This window comes from Leptidea sinapis, chromosome 18 (assembly GCF_905404315.1).
Source record: "Leptidea sinapis chromosome 18, ilLepSina1.1, whole genome shotgun sequence".
NCBI classification, from domain to species: Eukaryota; Metazoa; Arthropoda; class Insecta; order Lepidoptera; family Pieridae; genus Leptidea; species Leptidea sinapis.
The window spans coordinates 13,501,583-13,527,263 of NC_066282.1; the positions used below are offsets into that span (position 1 = coordinate 13,501,583).

The 25,681-nt window shown below is 33.6% G+C and overlaps 1 protein-coding gene across 6 annotated transcripts in view; it reads right to left on the reverse strand.

Moving 5' to 3' along the window:
* LOC126969534 (low-density lipoprotein receptor) overlaps positions 1 to 24,574 on the reverse strand; it is a 352,782-nt gene extending 328,208 nt beyond the window's left edge. For 2 of the 6 annotated variants that reach the window (XM_050815016.1, XM_050815014.1), the window contains exon 1: positions 24,213 to 24,570. In XM_050815016.1, the coding sequence (XP_050670973.1) occupies positions 24,213 to 24,351 (139 nt within the window). In that variant the 5' untranslated portion in view covers positions 24,352 to 24,570. Of the gene's footprint in view, positions 1 to 24,212 lie in introns of all 6 variants that reach the window. The other 4 variants (XM_050815018.1, XM_050815013.1, XM_050815015.1 and 1 more) reach the window with 4 other exon arrangements.
* Positions 24,575 to 25,681: the final 1,107 nt, after the last annotated feature.

Below are 25,681 nucleotides of genomic sequence, written 5' to 3' on the forward strand. Positions count from 1 at the left end.
AATACATTAGGATTATTTTTAAACCAAAAATTCTGAGCGGCACTACAACTGCACTAGTCACCTTGAGACATAATTTGTAAAGTCTTATTTGCCCAATAATTTCACTATTTACGACGCCCTTCAGACCGAAACACAGTAATACTTACACATTACTGCTTAAAGGCAGAAATAAGCGCCGTTGTGGTACCCATAATCTAGCATCCGGTGAAGGGAGCCACTGGTAAAAATTATAATTGAATTCAACAAAATAAAATTAAGTAAAGCACAAAAGATCGATACTCGCGCTTCTTTTTCACCTAGCTGGCTATGAATACCTAGCGCGGATTCAACGAAATCATACTTAGCTAGAGGTTCCGGGTTCGGTAGGTGCAAGCATGTATATGATGAATATAGATGTTTGTTTCCGAGTCATGGATGTTTAAATGTATTTATGTATGTTTAGGTAAGTTTATTGTATTAAATATATCATTATCTTGTAACCCATAACACAGGCTATATATGCTTAACTTGGGGCAAGATAATTTGTGTAAAAAAGTGTGTCAATATTATATTATTATTACTATACTACAAGTGTAGAAGGTACAAAACAACTATATCCTATAAGTGGGGGGTTGCAATAGGGTTATGATTGAATATATAGTGGCAGTGAAAATTTCCAAAATTAAAATATTAAGTATGTGATTATTTTATTTTAGTCCCTAAAATTATAACTTATGATAATTAAAAAAGCTATAATTGAACGGGGGAACGTAATCGGGGGTTGTCTGGGTATATATTACATAAATAAACTAAACATGATAATCTCGAAAACTACAAAACTTCTAACCTAATGAACAGCGATTAAAATATACCCTGGTAATTTAATTCTGTATAGAAATTCAAGCCTTTTTCATTTTGTTACACAGTTCATAAAATCATAATAAGTGCCAAATTATAAACCTTTTTTCTTAGTTAATACATGTCTATGTACTTTTGAACAAATCATTAAATTTTTTATTTCGACAGAATCTAGGTTACATTCAGTCGGTCAAGCTATAAATAAATATGGATTTATGTGTATTATTTGGATTACTGAGTATTTGAATAACCTTCTACGAGATTTAATAAACCTGGCCTGTTTTCATCGGTTGTCTAGCAGCAAGAGGCTCTATCTAGACGTATAAATTATATATGCTTTCAATATTCACCCGATTATTTAATTACAATAGCTTACTTTTTGTGGTATAAATTTCTCTGAAAAATATTCCCGATAATCCAACTGGACGCAGCCGCAAATTTATGACCGGAATTAAGCATTTTGATCCAATTATTCGGAATATTTGATGTTCTTAAACCATTTGTATCAAGCCTGAATGCTCCAGTGCCTCTGGAAAAAATAAATAAAAGCTTGATTGTATTCTTAGAAAATTTATGTACGTCTAGATAGAGTATCTCGCTGTTAGTCAACCGATAAAATAATAATCTTTCTTCTATTTTTCTACTTATTTTTCGAATTCCAACGTTCCATCATTAATTTATATCCTTTTAAAATTCGCCTAGCGAAGCGGGCGGGAACGCATAGTATAAATAATAAAATAATTCTTCAGTATGCGTGACAAGCTACGTCTTACACTCGCGATTTGTATGATACTTTGTGTTAGTGTGCGTACACTGCTTGCAAATAGAGCTTAACTCATAACTCAATTTTTTTCGACGTTTTCGTAGCTGTCAGAGCATATCTAGACGTATCAATGATCGAAGAAGAAAAACAATATCCAATGTTTTGTTATTTTAAGAAACCATCTAAATCTAAGCATAAAATGATACCCTGGACCCAGATGCTGTTTGCAATACTCGCGTCAAGAAGATACTGCGGCTTAAACGCGGCAGCTATAAGTATGAGAGGCGAACACAATAGTTCAATTCTGGACGCGGTATTACTAGGACCCAATTAGGACTAGGAATATAGCCACCCTCTCCAAATAATAATAATAATAATAATGTGTTGGCAGATCGGTTAGAGCGTCGGGCATTTATTGTTGATATCACCGTTCCGTGTGATGATAACTTTGTGAAAGCTGAAATAGACAAATTGTCGAAGTAGGTACTTCTAGGGACTTGGGACGTAGCTAGTCACGCATACTGAAGAATTATTATATTATTTATACTATGCGCTCCCGCCCGCTTCGCTAGGCGAATTTTAAAAGGATATAAATTTAATCTTATTCGTCTTATTACAAATACAATAAAAAATAAGTAGCCATAATCTAGAATAAATTTAGCATCGAATGGTGTTAGTTTCAATTAGTGATACAATCAGTGATTTAGGCTCACGCCTGAGCGAGCCTCAAACAATGACAATTTTCATTATGTATATATCTAATCTTATATATAAAATTCTCGTGTCACAATGTTCGTTCCCGTACTCCTCCGAAACGGCTTGACCGATTCTTTCTTAGATTTTTTGCTGAAATTTTGTGAGCATATTGAGTAGGTCTGAGAATCGGCCAACATCTATTTTTCATTCCCCTAAATGTTAAGCGTGGTCAACACGAATTTTTTTTTTTTTTGAATTTTTTTGACATTACTTTTTAAATTTGTTTGATTATGAGTCAGCCTTAAAAAATACGTATACAACTTCAAATTTTCACCCATCTACGATCAACAGTTACTTTTGTATCGCGATTTTAATATCAGCAATACAACGTTTTCTGGGTCAGCTAGTATACATATATATATACTATGCGTTCCCGCTCGCTTCGCTAAGCGAATTTTAAAAGGCAATAAATTAATGGTGGAACGTTGGAATTCGAAAAATAAGTAGAAAAATAGAAGAAAGATTATTATTTTATCGGTTGACTAACTCGATAATCTCTAATACTCTATCCAGACGTACATAAATTTTCTAAGAATACAATCAAGCTTTTATTTATTTTTTCCAGAGGCACTGGAGCATTCAGGCTTGATACAAATGGTTTAAGAACATCAATATTTCCGAATAATTGGAGCGAAATGCTTAATTCCGGTCATAAATTTGCGGCTGCGTCCAGTTGGATTATCGGGAATATTTTTCAAAGAAATTTAAACCACAAAAAGTAAGCTATTGTAATTAAATAATCGGGTGAATATTGAAAGCATATATAATTTATACGTCTAGATAGAGCCTCTTGCTGCTAGACAACCGATGAAAACAGGCCAGGTTTATTGAAGGCATTTATTTACTCAATATTGATTCCTTAAGAATTATTTTTGATGTCATTTCTAATATACTAGACACTACTTTCGCTTCGGATACAAATGGCGCTCTGAGACAGAAGAAGCAACGAAAGAAACTCTCCCAACATTTTTTTCTGCGCTCTCTTTTATCAAATATACCATATTGTATCTTCATTGCTATTGCTATAAAATAATCATAATCTAGTCCCAGGCTGTCGGATCACTTAGATAGTCAGCTGTGGAGAAGTAGGATTTACGACAGAGCCATTTTTTAATAAAACATTTGTATTTATAGGTAATGCCTGAACAGTGGCTGGGACTTTATTATAAAAGTGTATACATTTACCCTTAAAGCTATTATGTATCTTATGAAGCATACTAAAATTAGTTACAAGCAATCCACTATTTCTACTGTTATAATAATCACTATTAAGAGCATTGCTTTTGTGTGACAAGCTATTTGTATGTCTCTTTGTGTTAGTAATTAGTATACGTGCTCAAAATAGAGGTAAACCGTCATCCTCATCTTTATTTCGACGTTATCACAGCTGTCACAGTCTATCTATACAGACGAATTTAACGGCCGTTCTTAAATATATAATCTACAGATAGAGATAAATTACTACCTTCAACTGTCTGTCAGTAATTAGCTGTCAATAATCTGAAGCTGTCCCAATATACCCGATAAGTCATTCGTATCGTCTTATATTGGGACGCGTGAATTGCAGTTTCCATACAAACTTCTATCGCTGGTAAGCTATACGTCGTCAGACAGCGTGTACGAATAAGGTGAGTTACCGTCGATAAGTTTATTGGGAAAGAAAAGTCAACGATAGTTACGATTTTTATTTCAAGTAATTTTAATTTCAGATAAGATTCAAAGATTTTTTCAGGGTATTTTTATCAGGATATTAGGGTTACTTAAATTGTAAATGAATTTGTGCGTATGAGCATTATATTAGGTATTTTAATCTAATCGGATTCTTCGTTGGAGGTCGCGTTTGACCTCTAACTCTAGGCCGTATGACGAACAAAACTTCACGGAATTAACACTAAACATATTTATTCATGACATTTGAACAAATATAGATTTCCGTAAAATAACGCCTAATTCCTTATATTAAGGATTGGTAACTAGATACCGCACGCGCAGTCGTAAAGTGCAGCAACTAATACTACGCTCGAGTGGGCGTACTCGAGCCAGTCTCAAATAATGTGTGACGTTGACGTGGCACATTTTCCATTAAACTTTTCTAATAATTGGGTTGCGTAGTAAAAACTTTGTAAAACCAACACTTCAAGAAATAAAAAAGACACTGGGATCACATATCATCAGTAAGTATTTTATATTTTATTAATTTCAATGATAAATAACACGAAGCGTATATAAGTTACAAAATTTGAAAGATGCCTCGCACACAAGCATCTTAACAAATAACCAATGCACACTACAAAGTCAAAGTCAAAAAAATCTTTATTCACTGTAAAACTTTATAAGTTATTTAGTGCAAGTCAGACAATATAAAGTTGCCGGAATAAAAAGCTATTGTTAGGTTACTACCTATCGGTATCTAGTTGGAGCGCAGCGGAGACCAATCCTTAATCTAAGCCTAAGTCAATATTTTTTTTTAAATAAGTTTACTATCATCGTCATCATAATCATATTATCAGCCGGAAGACGTCCACAGCTGGACAAAGGCCTCCCAAAGATCTCCACGACCATCGGTCCTGCGCTGCCGTATTCCGTACATCCGGCAATACAACGTATTCCGGCAATCTTGATCTTCTGACCGGCACTACAAAGTTTTTTTAACTATTATTTATTTTTCATTTTTTAGTTAAATATTCTACAAAAGCGTATTTTTAAAACTATTAAGTACTTTAACATCAATTCTTGCCTTATCGACTATAGATGAAAATTATACAAATTAACAAAAATCATATTTTGCAAATTGAAAAATTGAATAATTTTATCAAATTAATGTAATGTCATCGGTCCTCGATAAATCTACTAAGTTTGAACAAAATCTAGCCGTTTAAAGTGGGTCAAAATCGCGCCCAAAGAAGTCGGTTACAAACATACATACAAACGTACAGGTGAAGCTAATATAAAGCGTATAAAGAGTGATATCATATCCTATTTTTTATATCATTAGGTAAACTACCTGGAATCCATTGCAAACCCCACAGTGTGTATGTATCACTCATAACGTTATCAGGAAGTGAAATTATGACGCTAATATCTGCCAACCCTCCACCGATATACATGACAAGGGTTGCATTAAAAGTCACCAAGCTCTCTCAGTCACCCTCGCCCTATGAGGCTTTTCTCATGCGCTAAATTATTGAAATAGGTACGTGAAGAGAATCCATCATCGCTCAGAATTTTTGGGGTTCGCAAGAATCCTGAGCGGCACTGTACCATCAGCATCACTGTCCTGCTCGTCTCGTCCCTAATTTTCATAAGAAAAAAATAAAAAAAGCAAACCAATTTTACAAAATATAAATAGTACATTCGATAAAGGTGCGTTCGTTTGACTGAGTTGGCTGTCGTTTTCAAAGTCAGAGTCAAATAAACTTTATTCAATTAGGCTTAAACTAAGCGCTTTTGTATAGTCACTTTAAATATTCCCTTTAATATACTGAATTTACCATGTTTGGAAAAAGTTGAGCTCGTGTGTTTAGTGATTAGGAGAAAACAAGTATGGACAGCGACTGATTAGTGCAGGTGATTAGTTAGCTGCGTAGTAACGTGATTAGAAGCGTGTTCTATTTTTTTGCGAGTGAAGTGCGAGTAGCCACGTCCCGCGCGCCCTCCCTTCCCCTTCACTCGCAGCGAGCCTGCCACTAAACACGAGAGCAAAGTAATATTCAATAGTATCTTCAGCAGCCAATTCCCTAAAGAGTTGGTAGCTTGCGTCATGAATGGGTCTTCTATTAATCCATTTTCAAACCCATATTTTTCGTGTTGCATGTTCAGCTTCCAAAAGTTCTTCGGTTTCAGATACCAACGCGTTTAATACTTCTTTAAGAACTTCTTGCAATTGCAAGCACGCTTCTCTATATTCGTCCATACTTGCTGATCGACACCTAACAACTGAATTAACTAAATAGAGCCACTAAACAAGAATTGGACACTCCTTGCACTAATCATCCTCAATAACTAATCACTTGCACTCGCGCTAATCAAAGTGAATACAGGCCTTAACAAACACTGACTTATAAACATAATGAATGCTGCAGCTACAGATTACATACGAATATCGATAATATAAGGACTCCATTCCAAAACCACAACATACTAATATAGAATACTTTTCAGCCTAAACTACTCTCCTGTGGTTGAATAGCAGTTGAGCTTTTATCCCTAAAAAGCTAATTTGTATGCAAATAAGACGTCGGTCTAACTATTCTCTTCAGTTACTCATTTTTAAAACGTCTTCGTTTTACTTATTTAATACGACTCCATCTTTTCTAGTTTATTTCGCGCAGACTGAAATAAATTTGTCGCCTTTTAAGCAACTGTCTTCGTTGTGGGAATTCATTCCGCTTTATTATATTTTTTTCTTTCATCTTCAAACCTAATGGTCAATATGATGTGATCACTGTCCAATTCGCGAATTTTGTAAAGCTTTTGTCATCCATTAAATGAACTATGAGATTCGTATTGCAGTATCAGAATTAAAAAAAAATATATAGCGACACGCCACAAGTTAGGATATCATCCCCACCATCTGGATGTGTGGCGGTCCTCCACAGTGCGGTTTTCAAGGAGCTTTTTTCCACGTACTACAAACCTGTGGAATAAACTTCCTTGTGCGGTGTTTCCGGGACGATACGACATACCGGGTACCTTCAAAAAAAGCGCGTACACCTTCCTTAAAGGCCGGCAACGCTCTTGTGATTCCTCTGGTGTTGCAAGAGATTGTGGGCGGCGGTGATCACTTAACAACAGGTGACCCGTACGCTCGTTTGTCCTCCTATTCTATAAAAACGGCGTTCTTCAATTTTCAACTCAAAGTTGTATAGTTGAATGATTAATATTTAATGAATATCCCTTTACATGTCTATCATTAATAGATAACATCAGCAGACTTATCTGAAATTTTAGATTATTTCTGCTATTTATTTATCGGGGACAATTATTGCTGTAAGGACAACTGCAGCGCCGACTACAAATCAGAAGAAAAATCTCAAAATCGGGTTTAATTTTTTAATTTTTCCACCTCGAAAACTTAATCAACCTTAAGAAAATTTTTAACTGAATGGATAGAAATATTCTGTATCGGGCTGTTTTAGTTTCTAGTTCGTTTTAACTACGGTTTTTTTATGACAGTAAGGGACGAGACAAGCAGGACGTTCAGCTGATGGTAATTAATACGCGCTGCATATAGCAATGCAGTGCCACTCAGGATTCTTGAAAAACCCAAAAATTCTGAGCGGCACTACAATCGTCACCTAGGGACATAAGATTTTAAGTCTCATTTGCCCAGAAATTTCACTAGCTACGGCACCCTTCAGACCGAAACACAGTAAACATTACTAAATAGGCGCCGTTATGGTACCAATAATCTAGCCAGGATCCTGTACAAAGGAGCCTCCCACCGGTAAAATAATCTATAACTGGTGTACAATAATCTAGCACAAAAACAAATAGACACACATTATGATAATGTTGATTCTATTTGAAGAAAATATTAATATAGGGGTTAAAAGCAAAGGAGAAAATAGTCGAGAGCATTTGAATGGAAAAATTATTAAAATAGGTTTCCTATTCATATTTAGACGTCGTCGGAGCCAATTAACGAGTTCTTAATGACTGTCTTGATCGAAAACATACTAAAAAAAAATTAAAAAATACAACAAAATGATAGGTTTAGGTTTTTATCATAAAGTATCCTAATTGAATTTAAACTATAAGTTTCATTGTACAGAGTATGGCCTTTAACAATTAAAGTTACGAGATAAGCTAACATTAATTATACGAACATTTCTCAGAAAACTTTTCTCGTTCCCGATAACATTAACTCAAACAAACATTTCATGGTTTAGCGGCTCTTGCATATTTTTTATTTTTTGTATCAAACAACGAGTTGAACCATTGATTAATCAAACGCAGAAATAAATTATTAATTACTTATAGTTACAAGATAAAACAGGATGTTAATTATTATATTAACTAATGAAACATGTGTAGGTAGGTACTGTTACTTAATTGTTCATTTTTTTTTGGAAAATGTATCTCTATCTAATATATAAAATTCTCATGTCGCGGTGTTTGTACTTAAACTCCTTCGAAACGGCTTCACCGATTCTCATGAAATTTTGAGTGCATATTGGGTAGGTCTGAGAATCGGACAACATCTATTTTTCATCCCCCTAAATGTTAAGGGTGGTCCACACCAAATTTTTTTTTTAATTTTATTGCCTTTTTTTTAAATTTTATTGACATTTTTTTTTAAATTTGTTTGATTATGAGTCAGCATTAAAAAAAACATACAACTTAAATTTTCACCCATCTACGATCAACAGTTACTTTGTATCGCGATTTTAATATCGGCAATACAACGTTTGCTGGGTCAGCTAGTATAATATAAAAGAATTTGTCTACTTTTCGCTAATAATGGCGGAAAACATACGCCTAACGTAGTCTGAATAATTATATTAGATGTAGAATTATAAGTAGCACAGTATGCCGGGTAGATTATGGGTACCACAACGGCGCCTATGTCTGCTGTGAAGCAGTAATGTGTAAGCATTACTTTGCTTCGGTCTGAAGGGCGCCGTAGCTAGTGAAATTACTGGGCAAATGAGACTTAACATATTATATCTCAAGGTGACGAGCGCAATTGTAGAGCCGCTCAGAAATTTTGGGCTTTTTAAGAATCGTGAGCGGCACTGCATTGTAATTGGGCAGGGCGTATCAATTACCATCAGCTGAACGTCATAAAAAAAAATAAGCAATACACTAATAAAACAGTACTTTAACTTCATGCCCGAATGGGCACACGCACACATTCACACGATTTACACGACCGCTAAGCTATCTTGGGAAGACTAAACTATTGAGTGCCACGTCGTACGCGCGCCGCCGAGACTGGTCGCTGTCCGAGTTAAACAATCTGCGAGACAGCTGGCAACCCAAGTGCTATCAGCTATTTCGGTCAACGGATCAGCCTAGCTATCCAGCGCGGAAATGCTGCCAGTATTCTTGGTACGCTTCCCCCTAATGATAGTTTTAATTTTATGTATAATCATAATATTGTAAATAAACTTTTAAGATTTGTTTTGTTTGAATAAAGTTGTATTTATATTCAATGATCAATCAAAATCAATTAAATCATTAACATGGACGCAAAGATACGTTACTTCAAACGATACCAAGAGACGGAAAATATTTAGTTTTATATGTTTTTCTTATGCCTTAGCACCTAATATTTATCATTTTGTTGTGTTATGTATGAAGTATGTAGTTTTAAGTTATTTTTTCTTTCTTTATCTTTGATATTTTAGATTTTTTTAAACTCACTTTAATTATTTAATTGTACATTTGACAACCCTTTGTAAACGGTACTCGAATGAGTGTATGGTTAGTACAAGCACTGTGATATTATTGAAAATATAATATGTTATAAATGAATAAATAAATACATAAATCACCAACCACACACTCTTGCAATACCAGAGGAATCACAGGAGCGTTGCCGGCCTTTTAAATGGCTTTTTTTTAGGAACCCGTGTCATATGTATTGGTATATCTAATTCTAAAAATATTACTTGTTGAAAACAGTAAGCGAAACAAACACCACATACGATATTTACATGTGAACAAACTAAATATAAATAGATTTGTTTGGCTTCACTCCATTAAATTATTGCACCTTGTTCAAATTATTTCAGGAAATAGTTAATAACGATGTTTGTTTGTGCAGCCAAATATAAACAATTCGCTGATTCACGTTTCTTCCTTTCCGTACAAATCATTAGACTTACAATATACTATCGTATAGATAAACGAAGCGTGCAAGAGCGAATAACAACAAGAAAGAAAAGATAAGCAATCTTTTTACTGTGACCAATTAAGATTGCCAAGTCGTAAGCGGTCAGCCACGCTTGGAATTATCTCCTTAGTATTTTGAATATTAAACCTATAGCTAACGCACACATTGACAAATCAAAATTAGAGTTGTCTATACTCTTGTATATTCTAAGTCAATGGTACACCATTTTTATCAGTGGGAGGCTCCTTTGCTGCTATTTCTGCCGTGAACCAGTAATGTGTAAGGATTATTGTGTTTCAGTCTGAAGGGCGTCGTAGCTAGTGAAATTACTGTGAAAATGAGACAACATCTTAAGTCTCAAGGTGACGAGCGCAACTGTATTGCCTATCAGAATTTTTGGATTTTTTAAAAATCCTGAGCGACACTGCATTGTAATAAAGACAGGGTGTATCAATTACCATCAGCTGAACGTCCTGCTCGTCTCGTCCCTTATTGTCATAGTAATTATTTTCAATTTTAATTGCGTCCGATAAACGGTAATGAATTCACATGCTCTAATAATTTCGCAGCTGTGATGCGAGTACGTTCTCGAGGGTCATGTCAGTTGATTGCGGAAGCGTGCGACATATAGCCATGTGACAACCAATCACCGTGAAGCACCCTCGCCTATCACACTGAGTACGAATTATTTGTGTCCAAGGGACACGATTTATTGAACGAACTCTCTACAGTACTGGCAGTATATAATAAACTGAATAGGGACGATTTTAAATAATTCCTCTCCCTCCCTTCCTTTTCCAAGAACCCCCCCTCCCCACACCCCTCTTATATTTATATATTATACATCTATATATTTATTTACCTTAGTTTTAAGTTCTAGTCATTAGTCTTAAGTTAGGTTAAGTGATAGCAAATAGCCAGGTTTTCCCAGTTTCCTGGATTTTCCCCCACAAACCATATGTATTAGTTTTTTAAGCATAATAAAGTTTTATCCCTCAACACGTAGATAGGGTTGTAGAAATACATTTTCTGATACCTACATATATAAGGCTTAATTGTAAATTGCTTTAATAAGTAGATTATAAGTAATTTTGTATATATTATATCTCAATATCAAATATAGAAATTTGGAATTTGAATTTTTTTGTTTTTCGCTTTTAAATACAGTATTGAAAGTAGATCGCACACCCTAAGGTTTATACTAAAACCAAGACTTATAACTTAGTTTTAATGGAAATATTTTCGTCCGTGTTACCTATAACGATCAATACAATTGTCCGCTATAAGTTTAACTATTAGTCACATGTTCTTGGAGGCTCTAACCAGCCTAGCGAAACTCTCTAAGAAAAAAACGATTCACTCGATTGTATGAAACGTGCAGTCATTGATAGATGACGGCAATAATCTTGTAAAAAATTGTGATGTCCGAAATCCACTACGTTTTAAGCAACTGTTAGCTTTCAAACTTAGCCGGATTATACTTCGTAGCCAATCGCCATATTGTAATTGCTATTTCAAAGTTATGTCAAATGACTGCACGTTTCATACTAAACTAAATTTCAATTATTACTTAGGCAGTCCGGCCTCTTATTACATAGTATTTAAGTACATCCTCTTAGTAAATAAATCCATTTTCTGACTTATTTTCTACTTCGATAACTTATGTTCCGTTCTTCGTTTGGGTCAACCAAAGTTAATTTAACCACTACGTTTAGGGTCAATTGAGCTAAATGTCAAATTCAAACTGCATATACAGAGGCGGACATATAATTAGAAACACTATCAAAACACATAAACATCATACAAGATACTTATAATTTATTACAAAAAAGAAAAGAATTATGTGGTTTTATGAAACCACGGTAAAAGTGAAACGGCGTAAAATTAATTCATCGTCATTCATTTTTGCACTTTTCTTTGCTTTTTCCTCGTTGATCAGGTTTTTTGGACTCACTAGCTGTGGCGTTGTTTACCAAAAGTAAATAAAAGTTTCACTTTAATAAATTACAATATTTACATTAAACACTGACAAAAAAAACAAAACAGTGTGGAGCACTGGCACAAATGAGTAATAGTCTACACTACACGGTCAGCTGCTGCGAACTATAGGCGCTGCCCGACCGTCACGCGACATGCAACACACAGACGAAAAAGTTTGAGACGATGTAATAAGTTTCACTTTAAAAACAACAAAAATACAACTTAACAACTGCCGTTTAACTTAACAACATAAAATTTCGTACAAACAACTAAATGTCTTTAAGGTTAACAGTGATGGACAACTAAATAGAAACAACAGAAAAATACAGTAAGAATTTATATAATTTATAACAATAAGTAATCAGTGATATATTGTTTATGTACCTAATACTGTTTAAAGGCTAATAAATTTTGTTATCTATCTATATAGATATATAAAAATGAATTGCTGTTCGTTAGTCTCCAAAATCCAAAAATTAGAACAAACCATGGCCTATATTGTTTCTAATTAGCCGTCCAAAAGGTCAGTAACATAAAATACACCTAGAAAATTTTAAACTCTTTTTGTGTAATTTTACATATTATAATAATACTGTGATTTGTGATTAATTTACATAATATTATAATACATTGGTTACATGTAATTTGGTTTTTTACATATTTTAATTGAGTGGCTATGTTCTTGCATGATTATTAATTACTTATTGGATTTAAATATTTTTCAGGGTTACTGCACGTTGATTTTATAATTCCAGAATTCATAATATGAAGTGTTTCAAATCATATCAAAGAGAATTTAAACACTACGTTCGTTATATGTCCACCACTATATATGTCAACCTTGACAATAGTAGAAATAGAATGTATATAACGTTGATTGACCAACCTATTTGCATTTAATAATGAGATACCATATAATAAGAATTATTAACCGATTCTCTAAAGGATCTCTTAAAAATCATGAGAATACATAATTGTCTATTCATTCTTTTATTATTTTTTATACAGTATTTAAATGATGTTATTATGGTTATAGGAGATCAGGGGCGTGCATGCCATATAAGCAATTAGGCAGTGCCTACCTCGTTATTAACCTAAATAAATATAGCACTAGTGTTAAAGTTAATTTAGTTTTATTTGCTTTAGTTATTTCACTCATGAACTCTATAAGACAAAATGCAAAGGGCATTTGTTTTTCAAGAATCCTGAGCGGCACTGCATTGTAATATGCAGGGCGTATAAATCACCATCAGCTGAACGTCCTGCTCGCCTCGTCCCTTATTTTCTTTAATAAAAAAAATATTTCGCACTTTTTAAGACATTCGCATGTCACAATTCGCCCATAGGATAGCAATTCACGCAAATGTTAATAACGCTTACAGATTCAAGGTTTCTGCATAATGAAACATGTACTGTTTGTATTACAAGACTTATTTATTAAATACAGATAATTGGTGACCTGTATGGCCGAGTGGTTAGCGATCCTACCTACTAAGCTAGAGGTCCAGGGTTCGATACCCGGTAGGTGCAAGCATTTATATGATGAATATGGATGTTTGTTTCCGAGTCATGGATGTTTAAATGTATATATGTGCTTATATGCATTTATGTATGTTTAATTTATGTAATGTCATGTCGGTACACACTAAAAAAGAATCGCTATTTTAGCTGTAGAATATAATAATACATATTGTAATGTTAGGAAATATGAAAGAAAACAAAATATGAGGAAACTAGCCTACCTAAATAAGTTTTGTCTACCTAAATATAACAATGTATATGGTAAAAGAACCTGTAACTATGTATTACCTAGGATATTAAATACATTACCTAATGTTCTAATAGTTATATATCTGCAAAAGAAAAATTTCAAAGTAAAGCTAAAAAAAATACTATCTAGAAGCTAATAACCAGGAAAACCTATGATGTATATTTTTAATAATACTACTATATGTTATATTAAGTCTTAAGTAATTAAAACAATTATTGTAATGCGGACTCACCGCTCGCACATAAACCATAGAGGTTTTGCGAGTATGTCTTTATTATTATATATATTAAGATAATTTTGTTCATTGAATAAATAAATAAGTATATTGGATTAAATATATCGTTGTCTTGCAACCCATAACACAAGCTATATATGCTTCATTTGGGGCAAGATGATTTGTGTAAAAAGTGTATAAATATTATAGATAATTGGTGCTGTTTAAGTTAATACAGGTTACGAAGGAGGTACTTATGACTCGTCGATTAATCCTGAGTCCAAATCAAATCCACAACCGAATACTGTTCAGCCTGAGCTGGGCTCCTGTGGTTGAATACAAATAGAGAGTTTACCCCCAAAAAGCTAATTTGTATGTAAATTAAACGCCCGTTTAACTATTCTCGTTAGTTGCTCATTTTCGAAACGTCTGCATTTTACTTATTTAAAACAACTCCATCTGTCCTAGTTTACTTCGCGCAGGCTGAAATAAGTTTATTCGTCTCGCAAGAAACTGTCCTTGTGGCTAATTTATAACTTCGTCGTAACCATCTTTTTTAAATGATAAAGTTCTCTTTAGTCATTCATTGTACATGGTTTCTTTAGCCGTTCATTGTTAAGGCCACTGACTATCTTATTAATACTAAAGCTTTTTTTTTATGACAATAAGGGACGAGACGAGCAGGCCGTTCAGCTGATGGTAATTGATACGCCCTGCCCATAACAATGCAAATTCTTGAAAATCCCAAAAATCCTGAACGGCAAGACAATTGCGCTCGTCACCTTGAGACATAAGATGTTAAGTCTCATTTGCCCAGTAATTTTACTAGCTACGGCGCCATTCAGACCGAAACACAGTAATGTTTACACATTACTGATTCACGGCAGAAACAGGCGCCGTTGTGGTACCCATAATCTAGCCGGCATCCTGTGCAACGGAGCCTCCCACTGGTAAAGCTTATTTAGTATTGGACCAGTTGATACTTGTCATCTATATACCTACCACAGAAAACGCCTATACATCATACCTAATATACTAGTTAATGCGTTTGATTTCAGAATATTTATAATCTCAAAAATAATACAAATTCACTTTAAATATAAATATTTAAACTAACATGATACACATATTGAGTGGCAAATCTTAGTGCCTGTATACACTTTTAAAATACTATGTTACTCAAGAAGAGTTATTACTTTTTGGCCATTCTTTCGATTGGCATCATAAAAGTAGGGGTGTTTTTTTTTACATTTAAGTCGGTTCGATTCCCAGACGAGGCAAGTAATTTTTAGAAAATCTTTGAATGCAGAATTACTTACTTTTAAAAATAACATAGAGTCTTCTTTCAGTAAAATAGCCTATCTTCGATATGTAAGGTACTTTCCCTTCATGTCCCATAACTTTGGGACACCTGTATACTAGACATAATTTTAGTCGTAATATTAAAGTTACAATAATTACCTATTCACAGAGTTACAATAAATACTGATTAGGTAGATACATTAATAACGAAATAGGTGGGTAACGTATAAAATAAATGTTAACAGTAATGAATGAAATACCTACACTACTTTATTATTTGTTATAATGACAGCTATGAGGGTATTTATTTGTTTATTAAGGTCTCGTTCATAGTCATCGCCGGAATGCGTATAAAACTGTAATATACTAATATATCTTAAAAAAAACAATACGTTATGTTGTACGATGACGGTTAAAATGATAAACTTGAAGCATTGTTTAAATTTATCGACACACTCATGATTATCGTCATCAATTAATAATTAGGTCACATCACTATCGCATTCCTGAAGTCTGCATTCAACTCGCGCGTTATTTGTAGAGTTTGTATTACAATGACAAAACAAGTTTATACGAGACTACACATTCAATTTATCTCAGAGCAGGTCTGAGTAGTACAAGCTGAACATAAACTTATGCACAACTTCTTATGCTCTAGTTCTATTCACTTGGCTTGTTTAAAACTTACTTCAGATAATTCCCTAGGTGACGTTTGCAATTAACTGTTAGGATCGCAAAAGGATTCACGTCATCTATTTCGGTATTTTTACGTTGGAAGGTGTTTTGTTTGTTTTTATTAAATTATTTTCATATTGAATTATATTTAGATTCAATAATTATTTTATGAAAATAAAGACGAGACGAGCAGGACGTTCAGTTGTCGGTAATTGATACGCCCTGCCCATTTAAATGTAGTGCCGCTCAGGATTATTTAAACAACCAAAAATTCTGAGCGGTACCTACTACAAATGTGCTCGTCACCTTTAGACATAAATTGTCAAGTCTCATTTGCCCAGTAATTTCACTAGCTACGGCGCCCTACAGATCGAAACAATAATGCTTACACATTACTACTTCACAGCAGAAAGAGGCGCCGTTGTGGTACCCATAATCTAGCCGGCATCCTGTACAAAGGAGCCTCCCACTGGTAATCATTTGACCAAATCATAATGTAATGCAGACTTACGAAAAGACTTGTCACCCGTTCCGATTTTTATTGTATATTCAAATTCAAATTCAAATATTTTTATTCAAAATAAGATTTAAAATCACTTATTGAACGTCAAAATCTACCACCCATTCAAAAGAGACTGCCTCAGACCTGAGAAGAATGGGCGCAAGAAACTCAGCTGGCTTTTTTTTTAAATATAAAATATGGATTACAATGTAATTCAACATTTATAATTAAAGAGCCTGAGGGTGTTCGCTTTATTCCCAATCCGTGGTGTCATTAAGAAAATCGTTTATGCTATAGTAACCTTTCCCACACAAACGTTTTTTAACAATTCTTTTAAATTTCGTAACACTTTTGTTTTGTACATTTTCTGGGATCATATTGTAGAAGCATATACATCGCCCAACAAAAGACTTACTAACTCGACCCAACCGAGTAGTAGGCACAACAAGTTTATGTTTGTTCCTCGTGTTAAGTTATAAGTGCTATATATCACCCCTACATCACGGTGGCGCAACCAGTCACCGCTACCAACAAAATGTATGTAACAGCTCTATCCTACTCCCTGCGTCATAATCCTCAGTACTGAGGGTCATGACCACCCTTCTGTATCACTTTCTCTCATATGATTGCTCTCCATCTATTCCCGTCTCTGGCGGTGTGAAAGGCATTGTGAACCGTAGAGTCGAGAGCGGAGCGGATCTGGTCGGACCATCGTGTTGGACTGCGTCCACGAGGCTTCTTCCCATCTATTTTACCGACCACAATGCACGACGTAACAGCTCTATAGAGAATTAAATTGCAATAAATTTTTTCAAAAAATTTGTCCCGGTGTTATTTGGAGGCGCGACCAGCTCGGACGCTTCATCACTCTAGTGTCTATATGGTGTCTAGTTTGGTAGCTTACAGACACAACGTTGACGCAACCAGTCGCGCCACCGTGGTGTCCCGGTGAAATATAGCCTATAGAGTAAATATTACAAATTTATTTTTCAATTATAAATAAAAAGCAAATTTTATGTTTGCATTTAGTAGGGATCTACTTGTGAAAACTTCTCTAAGCGCCACGAGCACTTTTATGCCTATTGAAATAGACTCAGCTCTCATGCTTGTTACATATGTAACGCTAATCCGGGTAAAATCGGCTCAAGTTTACTAACGGCCGTTTTCAATAACGTATCTCTAGTTACAGATTGCTATCACCATTTAATGACAAGATCTTATCTATCCATAGTTATGTCAAATATAGTTATATTATTAGTTATAGTCCAATGCTATCTGTCGATTGGTTTTTGAAATGTAAGTAAGCATAAAAGGATAGATTTGTCTACCTCTAGTAAGTTAAACTAAGGTCGATAGGTTATTGAAAACGGCCGTTATGGAGCAAAACGTACCAGAGTAAGTAATTTATAGGCAGTTATAATTATCATTATTGTACATAAGTATATGTTTCTACTTTATGAGTTAAAACAAAAAAAATATTTATAATCTCGCCTTCATGAAGTTATCACTTCTGTTTTATTGTCTTAAGAACACTCGGTTCTTATTAAATAGTTTTATGCAGTAGTCGTAGTAAAGGCATAAAAGACATTTATTTTCTCAAAATTGATTCCTTTAGAATTCTTTTTGATGTCATTTCTAATAACTACTAGATACTACTACCGCTTCGGAAACAAATGGCGCTCTGAGAGAGAAGAAGCGGCGCAAGAAACTCTCCCAGCATTTTTTTTTACGCTCTTTTCAATAAAAATATACAATATTGTACAGTCATTTCTATCCCTATAAAATAATCACAATCTAGTCCCAGGAGGTCCCATCATTTAGATATTCAGTAGTGGAGTAATAGGATTTACGACAGAGCCATTTTTTTTATAAAACATTTAAATTTATTTATAGATAATGCCTGAACAGTGGCTGGGACTTTATTATAGAAGTGTATACATTTACCCTTAAAGCTATTATGTATCTTATGAAGCCTACAAGAATTAGTTACAAGCAATCCCTTATTTCTAGTGTTATTATAATGAAGATCACTATTAAGAGCAAAATTTTTGTGAACGTATATTAAATTTTCATAAATGTACTGGGAATGAACAGTCATAATATTTATTCTTTAAATTTTCTTTGAGAGACTGTCTATAACCAAGCTGATATATAGCACGAACAGCTCTCTTTTGCAGAGCAAACACTATATCAATGTCAGCAGCATGACCCCATAGTAAAATACCGTACGTCATGATGCTGTGAATATAGTCGAAACATCATTATTATTATATTGGGTAGCGGTAGAGCAGGGGCTTCCATATTATATAGGCAATTAGGCAGTGCCTACCTCTTTATGAAAACACTAGACTTTCCACTATTTGCCTTCGTAGGGTGCTGGAATTCTTTGGACATATTGCTCGTAAAGAGGGTCACAACCTTGAACAGCTTGATGGTGACAGGTAAGGTAGAATATGGCAAATGTCCCAGAGGACGCAGTCCCACGTGAAGTTACGTTTTCCTAAACGACTCCAGGAGGACCTCGTTATGAACCTAAATAAATCTAGAACTAGTTTTAAAGTTAATTTACTACCTACGATAGGCAGTCTACAGATTGCATATACGAAACAAGTAGCGTTTCATACAACTTATGTCGTACTGTCGGTCTAAAGCGCAAGTCAACTAGTTAGATCTACAGTGCCTACCCTGCTAGAAAACATAACCTACTCTATGAAATTGTAAGTTGGAATACGGTTACCGAGAGTAATATTAAACGTCTAAAAAACATATATAAAACATATAGAAAGAAGGGCGCCGTAGCTAGTTAAATTACTGGGTAAATAAGACTTAACATCTTATGTCTCAAGGTGAGGAGCGCAATTATAGTAGATACTACTCAGAATTTTTGGTGTTTGTCAAGAATCCTGAGCGGCACTGCATTGTAATGGGCAGGGCGTATAAATTACCATCATTCCTCCCTTATTTTTATTAAATATATATATATTTTAATAAATATTTTGTACGCACTCTACTGGCGAAAGATTACTGATTATCGGTCAATACGAGTATTTTTGGGTTATTCATTACAAACAAATATACATAGGTAGATTCGAAAATTCATTGATTTTATATTGGGTAGCAGTTATATTATATATATATGAAAATGTAACTTGGAGTACAATTATTGAGAATAATATTAAAGGTCCAAAGAACATAATTTTTCTGCCACCAAAGTGTTAATATGACAATAAACGTTTTTCCCTTTTATACACCTTACGACGGTTTTAACGGTCACAAAACCGTTTTACAACGTCACAACGCGATTGTATTCTTTCATCAACGGGCCTTTTATTGACGCCCCTTTTGTTGAGGCACGCCAAAAATTGAGATAGCTACAACATAAACCCATACCGCCATGATATTTCATAAAGTTCCTTTATTACTCAGCACATAACGGAATTAATTAAGCTTTTATTTGCAAAGCAAAATGTCGTGTTGGTTGATAATAATATTGGCACACAAATGTGTAATATGAAACCATAGGGGCATGGAAGTCCGTCATTTTGATAGTAAAATAAAAATTCACATATAAAACCACTGGTTGGAAAAACATATAAGTATAAAAGTAGATAGGAGTTTTAAATGTAAAGACTATTTTAATGGAATAAGCCACAGTGAAAAGTGGACATTGTTAGCTACCAGTATATAAAATCTAATATATAAAATTCTCATGTCGCGGTGTTTTTAGTTAAACTCCTTCGAAACGATTGACCGATTCTCATGAAATTTTGAGTGCATATTGGGTAGGTCTCGGAATCGGACAACATCTATTTTTCATCCCCCTAAATGTTAAGGGTGGTCCACGCCAATTTTTTTTTTAATTTTTTTGACATTTTTTTTAAATTTGTTGGATTATGAGTCAGCATAAAAAAATACATACAACTTCAAATTTTCAACCATCTACGATCAACAGTTACTTTTGTATCGCGATTTTAATATCGGCAATACAACGTTTGCTGGGTCAGCTAGTATGATCTATTATATCTAGTATTTCAATTTCATTTCTATTTAAAACGGGCATTTTAATTTTTTTGAGTTGATTTTGATGTTATTGTTGGTAGACTTCCGATTTCGTAAGGAATGGCACAGAATATATCGATCATCTTTGAGCTAAGTCTATCGTTTCCTTCCTGACCCCGGTCTTATTTTTGAGACCGGTTTCTTGAAACCTCTGAACAGTGGAACGATTGACACCAAACCGTTCTGAAACGTAACATTCAACTTCTTGAAGAGGATTCACTATATTACCAGCGAAAATTGTCTATTCTACCATAGATTACAGTAAAATTTCTATCGGAAAAAGTTTTTTTTTTTGCATCTCGTTTTATAAGTACCTTCTCACCTAAAAAGTATTTAAAATAAACGTTATGTATTGTAATTATTATGTCGGGTACTCACGATATATATATCGCGGCAGAACTGTTCATTCACTGACCGTGCATTCTGACCACGATTCATGCAATTGGGTTTTTGAAAAAAAAAAATTATTGATTTTTTTTATGTATTTTAAAACTTTATTATTAATAATATTGATATTTAATGCAAAAAACTTCAAAAAATATTTTTTTCAATTAATTATAAACAATTAAAAATTGATGAAATTTAAATAAAAATCACGTGACTATAAACGCGCCATGATTGGTCACCATAGTTGTGACGTCATAATGTTATAGCTATTTAATAACAGTACAGCGTTTACGGCTATTACACGTGTCTAGACAATAATATTAAAAATTTATTGCTAAAATACGAGTTGTTAGTTGGTTTCGATTAGCTATGTGTGATAAAGGATTTATTAAGGCAAAGTCTGATAATATTCCTGATGTTGATATATTTATGATCACCGATTTTTTAAAAAATGACGTTCGGTTTAATTCTGCTGAAGTTCGAGGTGCCAAGGCATCAAGGTAAGTTTGTTAAAAAATAATATAATAAATGAAAATATTTAATTATTTATTCTCCATTACATTAAATATAATTATTTATTTCATAAATTGCAGAGCATCTCGTGAGAGTTACGGCGACAAAGCTATAAGGTTATGTTCAACTAAGTCGTAAAAATAATATTTGTATTGTGAAAGGACGGGTATGTCCAGAACACCGAGTTCGGAGTAAAGCTTATTCATTTTATTATTATTATTCATATTATTTACTGAACTTAACTTAAATATATAATAATTATTTGATTTATATACTTAGATAAATAATAATTAATAAAAATGGTATTAAGAAATACTTACATCGAAATGATCTTCACAACAAAAAAAATTCGATTTTGTTTGGGGATTATCACGGTGCACTGCTTGAAACCATTTATTTCGACGTTTGTCATCTTGGGGAACATTTAAAAACATTTTATCAGGAGTTGCCTTTGTAGTATTCTTACATAATGGTACAAAACAAGAACGATAACTTTTGAGGTTCGACATTTTTAATATAAATTTAAATATTTAATAATGACAACAAAATTAAATAGATCAAAACACTGTATTTATTATTTTTCTATCAACTGCAATGAGTGAAAACTAACATTATGACGTCACACGCGCTCGGGTTTGTTCGGGAGTTGTCGGCGTGTTTTCGGTACTGGATTCAAAAATTTTTTTTTATTTTGAAATAACTTTTGAATTATTGCGAAAAAAAAATAGTTTTGTTATAAAACTAATATATAATCTTTCCATTTATCACAAAAAAAATTTTTTTCAAAAACCCAATTGGATCGAAATATCGGCACCACATTAATCTTAATATATATAAATTACGTGACACGTTGTTTGTCCGCGATGGACTCCTAAACTAATGAACGGATTTTAATCGGGATTACTTCATGGAGTGCGGTTTAGTCCAACTTGAGAGATAGGATACTTTTTATATCGATTTGGGACCCATAATTATTTTTATTTCCAAAAGTCGTTTTATATGGATATATTTTGTATGAGAGAATTTAAAGACGCGCGGTTTGACAGTTCCGCTGTGAAATAATTTCATTCTAACAACAGGGAGCATATTTTACGAAATATTTCTTGATGTTTTGAAATATTATTGGCAAATTCCTATAAAACAGATTTTTTTTATTATCTACAGAACAACGTCTGTCGGGTCAGCTAGTAATATATATATATCGTGAGTACATGTCATAATAATTACAATGTTAAAGCTCGGCGATGATAAAAATTTAAAAACAAACATTATGTAGTGACAACACTAGTTACATAAGATATTAATTCGGCACGAGTTATTATAGTCATCTCTTTCGTTTGTTTGGACACAACTATTTACAATTTAAGGCCCTTAGAAAAAAATAGTAATAAAACATACGTTTTCGTCTGATCTTCATTATGTGTTCCCGTGATTAATCTAGTTTTTTTTTTTAAATAAAACTATTTTTAACACACGTTTGACTTGGGGAGTAATCTAGTGAATGCGTGACGAAAGCGTTACGCGAACGGTGATTACTTGATTTTTGAAGTAAATGAAGTAAAAATCATCAATATCTGATGGGTAATAATTATTATAGGTAACAATAACTAAATAGGTTGAGAAACAGAAAAATGTTATAACCAGTGGGTGGTACCCACCTATTTCTATACGGCGCCTATTTCTGCTGTGAAGCATTATTGGGTTTCAGTCTGAAGGGTAGAATTAGCTAGTGAAATTACTGGGCAAATGAGGCTTAACATTTTATGTCTCAAGGTGACGAGCGCAATTGTAGTGCCGCTCAGAATTTTTGGATTTTTCAATAATCATTTATTATTTTTATGACATTTTGGGACATTTACAATTTAACTTTTACCCGCGAGACAGAGCAACTAGGTACTAGGTATAAGTTTCCCTAGGTGATTTCATCCTCCCATAGGTACCTATTTCTGATCCTGAGTACAAGTACGTGTCCACTACCTACTAACAACTTCTTGAATTATACCTAGTTAAATATTTAATATCAGTTAAATAATTGATAAAACAGAAAAACATTCATATCGGTATCTTATTCTCATGATAAAAACGCTGCACCTTATAAATTAAACATTTATTATTTGATTTGAAGGCTGATTAGTAATTATTAATCACTTTATTGCTATAAAATGTAGCAACAAACATTATAAAGTGTTTAAAAAGGATAATAAGTAGTTAACCAATAACAGAAGCTATATAATATGTATGTAAACACCAACTCAATGTATAGTTACAGCATAACTAAGGTACATAATGATAGCATAGTTCTTGGGTGGCGTGATACTCGTATTGATAGTGATATCACATGTCTTAACAATTTACTTACCTGCTTCAGAGTAATAATGTAAACAATAATACTATAAGATATAACTCGCATACGTAACACGACCAGTTCTCGGAATATTATAAATATCTTAAACTTGTTTTTAAACCTAAGTAAGAGGAGTTATTGACGTGATATGAACTCGACTCTTACTGAGAAACGAGAATAATGCATAGTGAATTGAATACTTTCATTGATACATTTACGGTTTACAAGTATTTTTAATGTCAATAATTATTAGTCTACATTTGACTTACTCTCAGCCACAACTCCGGTTGTGTTAGAACCAGCAGTTTCATATAAAATACTGAATGAAACACAAATAAACAGATAACACCACATACTAGCACGAAATTTGGGAACTGCCCGTCGACAGCCTATTGAAAAGAACTTCATTATTATAGACTTATTCTCACACACTATAATATTTATACACTATTTAGGCACTACATAATCCAATGAGAAAAAACAACACTAACGTTTTGTATAACAGTTTTGAATTTTGTCTTTGCACTTATGTTACTGATTATTACGAGTAAAAATAACAACGAAAGACGATTACGAGATATTTTGAGGTTATTTTTACGTGCTACTAGTGCGAGCGCGACAGAGAGTGTCGATGAATCGAGTTGCACGTCGCAACTCGTATCGTCTCGCGAGCTAGCCAGGTGAGAGGTAGATAGTAGATAACAGCCTCTCCGATAGATGGCGACTGACTCGAAAGCGTATCGTGTTGTTTCGTTTTACCGCGACCCTGATCGTGGCGCTGCGTTGCTGTGCTGATTCAAGTTATCTTAACGTATCACCCTTGGCAGATCATGTAAGGCGTTGTCCACAATAATTGCCAATTCAATTCTGGGTGCTGCTAAATTGAATAAAAATGTGTGATATATTTAACGGCTGAATACCATATTATAACATTGAAAGTATATAATATTAACTTATAATTATAATCATACAATATATTTAGTGATATGTATGCATTAGGTATGAATTATTGTAATACAATAAGCAAAATCTTATACTATTTGAATCATCACTTTTTTTATGTAATCAGCCTAGCAAAACTCTCTAAGAAACAAGCGATTCACTCGATTGTATGAAACGTGCAGTCATTGACTGATTGACGGATGACGGTTATAATCTTGTAAAAAAAGGAGATAACCGAAATCCACTACGCTATAAGCAACTGTTCTTTTTCAAACTTAGCCGGATTATACTTCGTCGCCAATCGCGACACTGTAATTACTATTATTTAAAACTTATATTAAATGACTGCACGTTTTCTAAACTAAATTTAAATTTTAACTTAGGCTGTCCCGCCTCTTATTACGTAGTATTTACATCCTCTTTGATTATAATATTATTAATATCGGCGAGTTTTAAAAATTATTAAACAAAGCAAGTACCTAAATAATTGGTAGGTACCTTTGTTTCATATGTTTTAATAAAAATAAAGAATTCATAATAAGAAAATATAAGTTCTATCAATAGTAACTGTCAAAATAAATGTAAATTCACTTGTTAATAAAGTTTGTAATAAATATAAATGGTTCGACGATAAATCATAAGTAATAACAAAATAAATTATTAAATAAATATGTTTGGTGTGAAGTATCCCTTGGTACGCAGGATAGCATTGCGCGCGCATCTTTGTCGTAAAGCCGATTTTGTTTGCTGGGGGCCGGGCGTGGTATTAGCCTACGCATTTTGTTTTTAACATACA